The following is a 13,395-nucleotide window of genomic DNA, read 5'->3' on the forward strand; positions in this document are numbered from 1 at the left end:
CTCATTTGTTAGCCTTTGACTTCATCTTGCTCAAATTAACCATCTATTTGTTCATTAAATGAGATTTGCCGTATGAATATCTTGTAGCAAAATAGTTGAATGGTGACTTTTTTTTGGCTGGACGTCTAGATTCGTAGTAGGAGAAACTAAGTTGTCATTCCAGTCATTCTCCATGTAATTAATCTTGCTTGATTTGTTTGAGTTTCTACTCCTCTATTCTTTCACATTACCGCTTGCTTTTAATCATTTGTAAAGTGCGATCGAGTTGACTAGTTTAATCGTTCCTGCAAAAAGAATTGAATCTAAATAAATAGAAATGGCTCTTCTTTGTCCTGGGGAGTCACTGTTCTTGTAAGTTTCACCTACTCCATTTCTAGGGTGTCTTGGAAATCAGAATTATTCAGGTTGAACTGGTGAGAAATCTTAAATCTGGTCAAATTTACACTAATTCGGACTGTAATATGAACATATTATTTTTTGACGAATTGTTCATCCCCGATCGACAAGCCTTTATGCTTCTAAAAAAAAAAGAAAAAGAAGAAAGCATTAATTTAATTTCTTTTGCCTCAAAGCTTCTTCTAGTTCTACATGCAGGCAGCTGCTAGCCGCCGGCGATGTAGAGACTCCGAGAATTCTGTTCCTTCTTCACACAGAAGCCATGCGATGCGGCGGCCCTCTGCCCGCACGACGGGCACATTGCCAGTGCACTATTTCTGCTCCTCAGCTCCTGTATCTCCTCCATAAGCTTTTGATTCTCTTCGCTTAGATTCTCGCACCGTTGCTTCAGGGATTTGTATTCCCCCTCTGTTTGCTTCAACTTCGTCCTGCATCATGCATAAATCGATGCTCTAATTAAGTTGCCTTCTCAAGGACACCATGTTTAATTACAGAGAAGTATATATACCTTGCTCTTCTGTTCTGGAACCAGACTTCCACTTGCCTTGGTTGTATCTTTAGCTGACTGGCCAGTTCTTGCTTTTGTCTCTGCCAACATGTCGATCATCATCTTTAGTCTGATTAACCTAATTGATATCCAACACAGGCAACAAAGTTACTACGCAGGTACTGACCAGGTTGAGGGTGCTGTGCTCAGTGAAGCTGTCTTCAAGGAACGCTAGTTGTTCTTTGTTGAGCCTTAGCTTCTTTCTCCGCGCTTCTTTAGCATCGCCGGCCTCCGCGGCTTCACTGTCCTCTGACCTCGACGGGCTGCGCAGCCGTTTTCTGACTCGATCATCTCCCTCTCCGACCTGTTGGCGTGGAAACAGGGCGAAGCGATTATTGGGCGGCGTCTCTTCGCGGCCATGGCGCCTGTTAGACTTGAACTCGCCTCCGCCCAGTGAGAGGGCGAGGTTGGTGTTGCATCCATCATCCACTCGCATGATGGTTAGAGGGAGAGGGAGAGGGAGAGGGAGAGGTGAGCTCGTCGTTGCGGTTTAATATAGAGAGCAAAGCGTTGGAATAATAATTATTATTTCATTGGGGGAGCTTTTGAGAAGGTAAGTTACTTGGTCGGAAATGAAATCAAAGGTCAACGGTCCTCATTAAAGTCTCCACTGCAGTTTCCTAAGGGACTGCCCCCGTCACCCTTTGTAGATGGATCCTGAATGACTCGATATCAGAGTGATTTGGATACCATAAACATATTGTATGAGAATCCTAAGGGACTGTCCATCCCAAGGGACTGGTCTACCTCGTTCATGATATAGAAGAAGGAAAATAACAAAGGAAAAATGGTACCTTACGCAATCCAGCCCTATCACTTTGGTATCTCCAACCTCCTAGTGGCCAGTGAGACGTGTTTGACTTCAACAGGTAGCATTGGCTACGGCAGGCACCAAAGTTTTGACTTCTATACTAAGTTACATGAGGTTAGTGATGGATTAATTAGCTCTTAATGGTGTCATTAACATGTTACTCGTTTTATTCAGAGCAAAGATCCGAATTTGGCCTTGCTAACCGAGAATTTTTAAGTTTGGGAGGTGGCATTTTATATTCCAATTTAACTTTTTTAGGCAGCTCTTTTCAAAATATAAATGCCAAAGTTGAGATTTGAGAAGGAATGTGGGACAGAGGCATTAGCAAAAAGGTGAGCGGAGTAGGGATATTGGGTTGTTGGAAAAATATGGGAATGAATTGATGACGGTTGACCAAATCTTTTAGGGAAGAATTTAGTCAACTCGGCCATTGACTTCCTGAAGAAGGATAAGGATGGATGGATCTTCTTTAAAATTGGAATGGCTGGGGAGTTGGAAGAGAAGGAACTGGTATTTATTTCTTTAAAATTAATTTAGAGTATTCTATAAATTTATGACAAAAAAAATAAGGTTCATTTAACAATTTGAATTTCAGCTTCCCAGCTGAAGTTGAGCATTCAAATAACCACGAACGCAATTTTTCAAGCTAAACTTTAAAGTGTTTACACCCCCTGACAACTTGTCCAGAGATAACAAATATAAAAGTGTAAAATGTTAAAAAGAAGAATTATTGAATAGCAGTCAAGGTTTTTATCATTCATAAGATCACAAGGGCATCGATCCTTAAATTCAAAAAGCCTTAGAACATCCGAGTCCTGATTAACTAACGTCGGAACATTGATCCACGTTCTCATTTAAGATCTTCTTTTGTGTCAATACCTAGAAGAGTCTGAAGCTTTCCACTTTCATATGCCTCGACAGTATCTGAAAAGCATTAAGAACCGCGATTCGAATGTAAATGAGAAAACAAATCATATGTTGACTGATGTAAATTATAAACAAAGGTAAATGAGCGTATTTACCATCAGAACCGCCTAAATGCTTCCCATGGATGAACACTTGACTTGAGGCACGGTACGCCTACCAATAAACTCAGACAAGGCATCTTGGATCTCAGGGCCATCATCTGTTAGTAGCTACAATAGTAAGTGGCAAACTAAAGAAGGTAAAAAGTGAAACATTGGGATTGCTCCCATTTGTGATTAGCTAATATGTGCAAAGCATCAATGCAAACTCAAAAAAGGATAGGGAGTGCAAATTGCAAAAGCTTATTCTCTCTAACTTTGGGTCCAAGAAAGGCTGAGCATACATCCTTCTTGGGCAAGTCTGAACATTTGGTCTGTGCTTTGATTGCAAAAGTATGAGTGAATGGCACTCGTGACACAGATTGTTTTTCAAAAGAGAAAAGCACCTAACAAACTGCAAAAGAAACAACCTAACAATCTAGTCATTGTTTTGGAAAGTGTACGAGACTTGTGGTGTAAAGAAAAACACACACGTTATATTTAATAAAAATAATCAACAAATCTTGCTGGTATCATTCATTGAGATTCAAAATAAATGAGTTTTAAAATGTAAAAGGAATGATTGAATTTGAACTTTTTTGACCACCTAACATTTTCTTATGCATTTTATATTTTGCTAGATGGTCCCATTGTGGTTTTGAGGCATAAATGTGTGGATTTCTTTAGTGTACAATATTTGAATCCCGGTCCCATTTTCCTCATATAGAACTATATGTACCTTCTAATTTCATGAATACCTAATTTATCATATAGTAGGGCATAGATGAGTAAATGTTAACAAAAAGGTAAAGTTAAGAGATGAAAGTTAATGAGCAAACCTCTTTGATCCAACTCCACAACAAAAGGATCCTTTCCCAGTTCCTTAAAAACACCTTTTGCTCTTCTGCAGTACCTGCAAACCAAAATGCAAACAGGAAAGTATGTCAGTGGTAAACTAAATCCATGAGTCTCTGAAACTAACATCACATTGAGGGAAGTAGCTAACTAACTATTGCATTCCAATCCATGGCATCTTTACTGCATTTATACTACTGTGATCCCATAATTTCACAAGAAAACTATATTGAAGCATTACACTTATAAAGAATGTTAAAATCATTTTTTCTGGGCATAATAACCATGCTGAAAGCTTTGTAAATGATTCAGTTAATACTTCATAATCACAATGCTAATCAATAGGTCAGTTTCCCACAACCAACCAAGACATCAACTTAGTAGATTATGAGCCTTAAGATTGATAAGAGACATCTTACAAACACAAAATATGGTCAGGAAAATATAGCTGGAAATTTAGTTGGGTCATGATATTCCAATTTTAACAATTATATTTGAATTCTAGGCATTCTAAAAAATATCAACCAACAGTTTTCAGCTAACTGCTATGTTAACTTGCTAAAAAGGCACATTGACATCAATATCTAATTTGAACAACGAATAGCATAAGATCAAGTTCCAGCAGGTACACAAGTCATTAAAAACAAAGAAGTCTTAACTGTTAACTCATAAGTAGCTTCAGTGAACTCCCCTTGTTGGAATCTGACATTTAGATAAATAAACGCATAGTGTCTAGATGTACATATCGATGTAAAACTCCCTAACCCGTCATTGGCGAAAACCTAATCAAGCATCCAGAACGCATGCTAATATTCATGAAAGCAATTTTTTTTTTTTTACCACTATAACAAATTACAATTGCGGCATCCAAAATAAGCTTACTGAGGATGACGACTAGCCCCAATTGCAAGCCCTAGATCATGAATCACCGTTTCTAGTAAATCAACATATAAAAAGCTCAAATGAACAAGAAACTGAGTAAGAAATAGCAATATTCAAGAGCAAATAACAAGACTTCTATGTAAAAAGTTTTTTTTTAAAATAAAAAAAGTAATCATCGATCATGAAGAAACATCCCACACCGTACAACACATAGGGCAAAGCAATTAGCTTCATGCCACAAATTAGGGTTTCGAGGGAACAAGTGAGAGATGAATTTACGGGCAGTAAGACTTGGAGAAGATGACAACGTCGTGCTTCTTGACGGTCTTCTTGATAAAAGAAAATTTTTTGGCGTCGGAAGCGTCCGATAAGACGAGGAGAGCCACCACCGAGAGCGCCGCCAGTGCCATCACTCCTATCCGCCAGCCGATCGCTGCCATAGTCCTGATCGCTAAGCTACGCCTCCCCGATTCCCGATTCTGGACGCAAATTGGCTTGAGGCGAATCAAATTTAATTAAAGGTAGATTGTGAAAACGTTAATTTACCGTACCCTACTTTACAAAAATAACCAAAAACACGCACATAACTTTAATATTTACTAAAAACACACCGATTTACCATTTTTCTTTATTGACAAAAAATAATAAAATCGTTAAAGAAATTAGGGAAAGCGCGATCATTTGCGCCCACAGCCCGCACCGCAAGCTCAGTGTTGTGAAATCACAGCCGCCCGATCCAAATTTATTCAATTAATCTTGAAAATAGGCTTTATTATTATAATTATTATTTTGATAATTCAATTTTTTAAATTTGCAAACTAATTAATTCTTATATTAACTGACTTGGCCCGTAGTTCGGAATTGAACCAGGAATACGTAGAATCATTGAAATATTATTATTGATGTGGTAAAAAATGATTTAATTTATTCATCTCAGCACCTTCAACAATCTATTTCTAAACTAACTCGAAGAAGGAAAATATCATTGTTGATGCACCCTATCTTAGGGGCAAATAAACTTTATATTTGTCTAATAGTCAAGTGATCACAACCGACATCAAAATCATTACTGAGCCATAATTGTCCGTGAAAATATGACTCATACATAGATGAGCTTACTACACCACTGTTATAATTTCGGAGCCGCTGAGGGTGATTTATAATTTTATAATTACTATCTCTGAGTAATAAGTGATAATGTTTTTTCAGTTGCTCTAGAATCAGAGACAGATAATTATGAAAATATTTTACCTTAACAAGTCCTTTACATGTAAAAGTCAAAGTACCTAATGAAATATTCTATACCATTAAAAATTAATTCCAACCCATATTAAAATATTAAATAACCACCCCTACGTAATTATAACTATACCAATCATTAGGAGCTATTAGTACCTCTTAGTCATGAGTTTATGATCAATTGTACTTTCATGAGCCCAGTTTAGTGCTAGTGGTGTTACGAATGCTCATAGAATGGAAAGAGACAAAAGTTATTCCGAAAGCTTTTATTTTATTTTTTAAATCATTTTTTATGAGAAAGAAAAAAAAATATTTTTAAAAATAAATAAATATACCTTTTAATAAATATAAAAGTTAAGTATATGTTTTAGATATTTTTCAAATTTGGGTACCTAAAACTAAACCTAATACCAGTTTATAAAACTTTGCGGGGTTTACCAAGCCAAATACCAATTTTTAAAATTAATAAATTATTATATTTTAAAAAAATAGTACATGATGATATAATTCCATGTCTAATTGGCATTAATCAGCAATTTTACCACGGTCACTCACCAATATCCCGTCAGTTAACCAACAACTAACATCATTCATCCACCCATTTGCTAGAATGGATAGACATCAACTTCTGACGGACATAGACGCATGTTCTCAGGCAAAAAAAAACCTTATTCCATCCTTAGCCACTCGATAGGTCATGGGAAGCAAGATGAAGAATGCATGCTTTAAGGAGCAAGGTAAAGAACAAATACCAAGGAGAAAGAAAATCGTAGATGCCAAGTGATGTACTTTCTTTCTATGAAGGGCCGATTGTATTCTAAAAGGATGATAATATTAACAAGCCAATCTAAAATACCAGGATACAGAAAATGGAAAATACTAATGAAAAATTTATGAAACGAGTATAAAATTTGATATTAAAGTTTTCTCAAATAATGTCTTTGCATCTCTCTGAAAAGCAAAAACTATCGAGTTTACTTGGCTGATATTTGCTTTTCAGTGACAAATAACCAGTTAAGCACATCATTCAATAGACTCACAATCACACAGAGAAAAAAAAATTAAGGGTAAAAACTGAAGACACTATACATTGTTCAAACTTGAAAGAGACGTGAGAAGTAAATAATAATTTCATTAATCCAAATGTTGGCATGCTGGTTTTTTATCTAGCATCACCAAGCAAAACAAAAGTTATCGTTGAAACAACCCAACTGATAATATATTGGAGAAAACAAATGTACCGAACAATACACACTGAACAATTATATGGACCTGATGTTTTCTTTCAGTGCAATAAAATCTCAATTCGTGTCTGAATAACATATTGGCTATGTCAAACACCTGGAGAAGAACATAAATAGAATGGCATCAACTAATAAAAGAGGGAAAAACATATCTTCTTGCACAAGACAATGCACAAACGAAGCATGCACAAGAATGTAGAATACAGGCTCATATCAGAACTAACGACTTTCAGTTTAAATTTTTAAACTATATTTCTTACAATCTGAGCAGGAAAGATATAGAGAATTTTGGATGGAATTAAATTCCCTCCAAGTGTTCTTTGCTTTCTTCTTAGTAAATAAGAGAAATTGATAAATCTTCTCCTTTCTTATCCCTAGATAACACAAAGATTCTAGTCCAAACAATGTAAAGGCGAAAATTAGTTGAGAGGCTCAAAAAGAACTAACCTTTAACTGCAGAAACCACATTTAAAAGGGATAACATGAAGAGAAATAATAACAAGGCACCTAAAGCATTTTATGTCAAGAAAACTAAACAGGATTGTAAACTAAATTGAGACAACTTTCATTTGTCAAAGAGCAATTACATAGTGCAATATACATGAAATTTTCACTAACATTTCATACGATCCAAACGACAACAAATTACTTCTTTTAATTTGGATTGTTCAACAAGCACTTCAAAGGCTTTGATTTAATGCAGTATGTACATATCAAGTTGACCAATTATAGCTTCGATTAAGTAATATATACAGGGAAGAAGTCATACAAAGCCGAAACTCTCATGATTGAAAGATTAAAAACCACAGTCAGACTATAGGAATGTTGTCAAAGGTGAAGCCTTTATAACCCTGGTACGCGTAATACGCTATCCTCGTGTAGTAAAACCCTGGCAGGAACAGCACCGATCCCAGTATCGCAAAGAAAACCCCTAATCCGTCCATCCAGCCAAATCCAGCCCACAGGGATCAGAAATTAGCTGAAACAAAACAAGAAAATAGAATGATAGCAAGAAAAGGAAATTCACCGTGGGCGCGATCGCCGCCGATGCGGTTGGCGGCCATGATTAAGCCGACGACGATGGAAACGGAGCCGAAGACGAGGAGGGATACGGCGAATGCAATCTCCTTGACAGGCGGGCGGTTCTGGATGGCACGGCTGGTGTCTCCCATGAAGATGTCCTCGTCGGAGATGGAGAAGGCGTGATCAACGTAGGCCATGACCGCGAGCTTCTTCCTCAAATCGACTAGGGTTTTCGAAGGAGAGATCAGAGAGAGAGAGAGAGAGAGGAAGCGAAGCAATTGATGGGGTGAACGGCGATTCGGAGAGCTGCTCGTCGTCTATTTCTCCTGCAAGGGGGGGGAGAAACTTGGTGAAGGAGGCAGGCCGGAACGGGTGGGTGGTTTAATAAATCAGCGACGTACCCGAAATTGGAATTAGATCGGTCCATTGGATCATGGATCTGACCCGGTCAAGGTTTGGGTTTGACCGGATCTCACTTCCCCTATAATTCAAATGGGTCAATCCGTCCAATTATATATTAATGGAAATAACAAGGACGCCACAATTTTTTTTTTGACTGAATTTTTCATTAGACCAAATCGATTAATTAAATTGAATATCTAATGCCAATTTAAAAAAAAAAACACAGATAATAATAAAAAACAGCGATTTGAAAGTACATGCTGATCTATTAAAATTAATTTTAAGTATCAACGAGTCATTGCCGCAGTGAGATCGAATCCACATTAAGTATTTGCTTTACCACGCCACAATGAGATCTAACTTCGATGTCACAGTTTGATAATCACAATCTTGGACCATCCCTAAATGGGTAGTTTTATAACGATAGATAATGTACAGTAGATTCGAACAAATGATTATATGACTATGAAAAAGTTCCATCCGGGAGTAAGCACAGAAGATCTTACGTATCACATTTGGAAATATTTTACCATTATTTTTACCACTGGGAGTATTTTTATTGTGGGGGTGGCACCAAAGAGCTTCTTCTCCCATCTCATTAAGCATTACAACAACGGAAATGGAGTGATTCAGTATTGGAATATAGACACTAATCAACGGGAGAGAGCCTGCATAACAAGAAAAACGATTTAGTTTGGGAACCTTAAGAACAAGCCACTTGCAGTTCACATTTATAGAGCTTAGGCAGTGAATAAATGGGTATTCCATCAATATATTGCACTCGAACGCAATATTTATAAATGCAAAAGGAGTCATTTCATGGCAGTTCTCTGGTTCGTCATGTATAACAAAAGTACTCACCTCAGATGAAGAATGTTAGGAGGTAACAGTTAGCTTTCTTCATCATCTGATTTGACATTGGTCCTCTCTTGGCTCTCCTTTCTTGAATGTAGAGATGTCCCTGTAGTTCACAAAAGGTACATGAATACTAAATTATAACCGAAGGCAAGTTCTATGGTAAATAAAGACTTCACTTTATTGTCTTTTTTAAAGTAGTCGAACAATCTATGAGCTTTTGCCTTTGGACTAATTTTTAAAGCATAGGTGAATATTAATTGGCTCAATCAAAGGGCTAAACCAGTATCTGGAATAGAAATATTTCCAGGAATGTTAAATCATGACTTCTTCTGTAATTTAATTAAAATTTATCTTAAAAAGTTAATCACTTTAAACAAGTTTCAAGTGCTAAAATTTGAAACAATGAAGCATGTACATCAGTTTGTTAGTCTGGTTTCGATATTGTGGCATCATTCATCCTCCCCCATATTTAACTCACACATGGATGTTGTATCATTCATCCTCCTCCATATTTAACGCACATGCGGATGTTGTATCATTCGTCCCCCTACATATTTAACTCACACATGGATAGCATAGCAAAAGAAAGCTTTCAGTGTTCCCCATAGATAAGAGAAGTATATATACTACACCCAAAATATACCAAATGGTAAAAAGGATAATATATGCTTCAGCATACAAACTTCAAATAAAAGTATAATGGAAATATAAATAAAATTAAAACTCAGATAAAAACAAGACACCTAGTAGGATAAGACTTGATTGTTGTTGTAGAATATAAACAATCCCAAGTAATAAAAAAAACCTCTTTCAGTAATACTAATTGTTGAACGGCATAAACTAAAAAGGGAAATTTAGCATTAATAAACAAAAGAGAGAGCTTAGTGTAAAAAGAGAAATTAGATGTGGACCCACAGTTTTTATATAAATCAAGAAAACATTCAATTATCCAACATGTAGATGGATGACAAGTTTACAAAACTTGAAAACTTCAGAATTTAAGATCCGACATTTTTGTAAGCTAACATGCATATGATGGCAGCAAAACAAGAGACACTAGAACTATATTTTCCAAATCCATACAATATAACCGAAGTTACTCATGCTCTTCATTAGTGCATAGTTACAGTAATAAGAAATTTATTCTGCCAAGTCCATCCACCTTGCATTTTCGCCATCTAGGAATGAGCAATATCTATATGCCCTGATATGTACCCATCAAAACAATACAGGATTCGTAAGATGCAATATAAAAAATGCATAAAAGAAAATGTAAAAGAGGGTGTATATGGTTCAATATGTAGCTATGTTGGTGGAAAGAAATAAACCTATGTAAAAGAGAATAAAGGGTATATAAAATTAACAGAAGCTCTACTAAACTTCTGAGTTCAAGATGTTTTTATTCTCTCGGGACTCCTCTCAATATAATGAAAAGCACAGGATGTCATTTCAGAATTTTGAAAATATCAAATGAACACTCTTATTTAAAAAACAAATTCTAATAATTATTATTTCTCCATTCTTGTATTTTGGTCAAAATTCATAAATTTAATATTTCAATTTTATTCACAGATATCCGATTTTCCTCTTATATTATATATGTTTTCTCTACAATAATCAAGAGTAGCTTTCTAATCTTAAAATTTTATCACTATTTCGTATGAGCAAAGTCTTCTTCATCTTATTTGGGAAAACCCACAGCCCATCAATGAGCAAAAGCTTCACTGACATATGGAATAAGAAGTATGATGGGCAGAATTTCCTTGTACAACCATGGTTTTGACTAGTAACGATAAGCTTTTCATGCCAATCCATGCCAGTTTCAATTGATGTGCAGAATGGTAAGTTTCACTATGTCAAAGTGGCCACTATATCTTGTACGTGGTGACTCCAAGCCACTATATGTTACTTTGCATGCTCATTGTACTTTGTGTTTATCATTTACATACATATCTTATCTAAAACATTGTTTTAGATTTATTATAGTCTGCAAATCAACCCTTTCTTGGTAGTTTGACAATTATATTCTTCTATTTCAGTTTTTGTGTGTGTGTGTGTTAAAAAATTCTTTGTTAAATACATTATTGTGTTGATCTATTATTTTGCTTTATTGCAACACTCATTTGTTACTTCTTTTAGAAAAAAAAAAATTCCTACCCCGGGAGCTATAATGCAGCAACAGGGCATTCAAATTATCACCCAAGCACCCACAATTCGATCCCAGCTACGACGAATTTGCAGAAATTTTTTCTCCAAATGAGGCTCGCAACCAAAGGATGCTGGGCTTTCTGGCCGCCCGCCATGAGTACTTCCAATTTAGCCTGGTGGTCAGTGGGAAAATTCTTTGGGATCGGGCCGATCATCCAGGGCCAATCAATGAGGCTAACTGGGTTTATCATTTTTTTAAGAAAAAAAAAACCCCAACTGATTAAGAAACGTATCCAATTTTTTCCATTTTAATAGGCTAAGATAAAAAAATCTCACAAGAAATTTAAATCCATAAATTTGAGGAAATTTTATTTACCTCTAGTGCATTTTGGAGAGCTGTTATTTTCTCATTTGTCTCACTTATTAGTAACGTTTCAAAAAACCTATGCAGGTAATTTGAGGCTGGTCAATTATATAGCACAAGTGGAATATTGAGGGTGTGGTTGATAAATATAACATACATAGAACAACAAATATTTATTAATGCCATCTAATTCATGCTTCCCATAAAAATGATATATATCAACCATATAACGCAAAACACATAAAATACAATAATCAATACACAATGTATAGATCATATATAATAGTATTCAGAGAATTACCATCTAAGTGTTTATGACTTGACAGGTTTCAAACTGCCAATAGGATAGAAAGGGATATCAAGTCAAATTGAGTTGGTCAAAAATGAATCAAGTAAGATAACTTAAAACATAAGCTATATGCGATCATAGGTGGTTGCTATGCAGTTCCCTTCAAAACCCGCTTGTGTGGTCTTTTTATGAAAAACTTGGTTGTTTATAAGTATAAAATGATGTATAACTTTTGCACCCAGTAATTCCTGGTCTTGAATGATAAAATTACTCCAAGAAAGATGAACTGGATCTCAAAAATCCAATACATTAATCAAGAATCAACTGCACCCTCAAAAACTTGAACTTTAGAATACAAAGGCAGCGAATCTATCAGAGCCAGTTCGAAATAAGAGACAGAAAATGGATTGTTTCCTGACCTCCAACAAAATAGGCAGAAGAGGGCCAGCCACGAGCGGTAGTGAAGGACATCATCTCCTCATCCGTCATTGGATTGGTGAGACTGCTGATGAACTCCACCACCCCGCGGTGGCGCCCGTGGTGGCGCCTGCGGGGCGGCACCCAGTAGGAGGAGCCAGGGACAAAAGGAAGCCAATCGGGAGCAGATCTACGAACTATAATGGCACGGATGGCGTCCTCGAGTCGGCGCATACCCAGAACCTCCACCTCCGACGAGGAACCATCCGCGTCGACCTCCAGTTCAAAAAGCTGCACCTTCTGGGGACGGCTGGAGAAGCGGCGGAGGTTGAGGACGACCGAGGCTCGAGATCGGCTGACGAGGCCGCAGGACGAGGCCGTCGAGGCTCCGGCTAGGGTTCCGGCGTTGAGAAATCGAGTCATGAAGAGGAATTGAAGTGGAATTATGCGACTTATCAGCTCAAGTATTTTTCTCTTTTATGATTAAATGAGAAAATAAAAATTAAAACATCGATTTATATGTAAATCGGCAAATTACTCAACTCAATCGCCCACGGAGGTACTAGATGACTAAAGGATGTTAACTTTATTACAAAGGATAAAGGATCAATTCTCTCGATGGATGTATATTGTCAGAAAAAAAAAATATGCTACTTATCGGAATGCATGTATTTGTGATTTACCTTGTGATTTATTTCCTTTTTATAATCTGATGGCACGTTACGAGGGATTTTTGGGATGAGCGTTAGGGCCGCAAATGAATCGAATCGGCTCGTGAGTTTTTCGAGTCGGTCTGAAAAATATTTGATTCATGTTTGAATTTATCGAATTCAAGCCGAACTTGAACATGTTCGAATTTTTTTCGAGCAAAACTCGAACCCAAATTATATTGTTCGAGCCGCTCGTAAACCTTAAT

At 36.6% G+C, this 13,395-nt stretch overlaps 2 protein-coding genes and 1 pseudogene across 4 annotated transcripts; all 3 read right to left on the minus strand.

Moving 5' to 3' along the window:
* Positions 1 to 391: 391 nt before the first annotated feature.
* On the minus strand, positions 392 to 1,478 carry LOC122046683 (homeobox-leucine zipper protein HOX15-like). Its single transcript, XM_042607520.1, has 3 exons — positions 1,071 to 1,478; positions 905 to 984; positions 392 to 824 (listed from the first exon to the last, which is right to left on the minus strand). The coding sequence occupies exons 1-3, from the start codon at positions 1,377 to 1,379 to the stop codon at positions 602 to 604; spliced, it is 612 nt and encodes a 203-aa protein (XP_042463454.1). The 5' UTR covers positions 1,380 to 1,478; the 3' UTR covers positions 392 to 601.
* A 975-nt stretch (positions 1,479 to 2,453) lies between these two features.
* LOC122052781 lies at positions 2,454 to 5,013 on the minus strand (annotated as a pseudogene).
* A 2,589-nt stretch (positions 5,014 to 7,602) lies between these two features.
* Positions 7,603 to 13,011, minus strand: LOC122052788 (transmembrane protein 230-like). 3 transcript variants are annotated; one of them, XM_042614513.1, is made up of 5 exons: positions 12,482 to 13,000; positions 9,265 to 9,364; positions 8,403 to 9,071; positions 8,006 to 8,327; positions 7,603 to 7,909 (listed from the first exon to the last, which is right to left on the minus strand). In XM_042614513.1, the coding sequence occupies exons 4-5, from the start codon at positions 8,196 to 8,198 to the stop codon at positions 7,788 to 7,790; spliced, it is 315 nt and encodes a 104-aa protein (XP_042470447.1). In that variant the 5' UTR covers positions 8,199 to 8,327; positions 8,403 to 9,071; positions 9,265 to 9,364; positions 12,482 to 13,000; the 3' UTR covers positions 7,603 to 7,787. The 3 variants fall into 3 exon arrangements, with proteins under 3 accessions (XP_042470447.1, XP_042470431.1, XP_042470438.1); XM_042614497.1 differs by lacking the exons at positions 7,603 to 7,909; positions 8,006 to 8,327 and having other exon boundaries at positions 8,402 to 9,071; positions 12,482 to 12,993; XM_042614504.1 differs by lacking the exons at positions 7,603 to 7,909; positions 8,006 to 8,327; positions 8,403 to 9,071; positions 9,265 to 9,364 and adding an exon at positions 9,424 to 10,465 and having other exon boundaries at positions 12,482 to 13,011.
* Positions 13,012 to 13,395: the final 384 nt, after the last annotated feature.

This window comes from Zingiber officinale, chromosome 1B, assembly GCF_018446385.1.
Source record: "Zingiber officinale cultivar Zhangliang chromosome 1B, Zo_v1.1, whole genome shotgun sequence".
NCBI classification, from domain to species: Eukaryota; Viridiplantae; Streptophyta; class Magnoliopsida; order Zingiberales; family Zingiberaceae; genus Zingiber; species Zingiber officinale.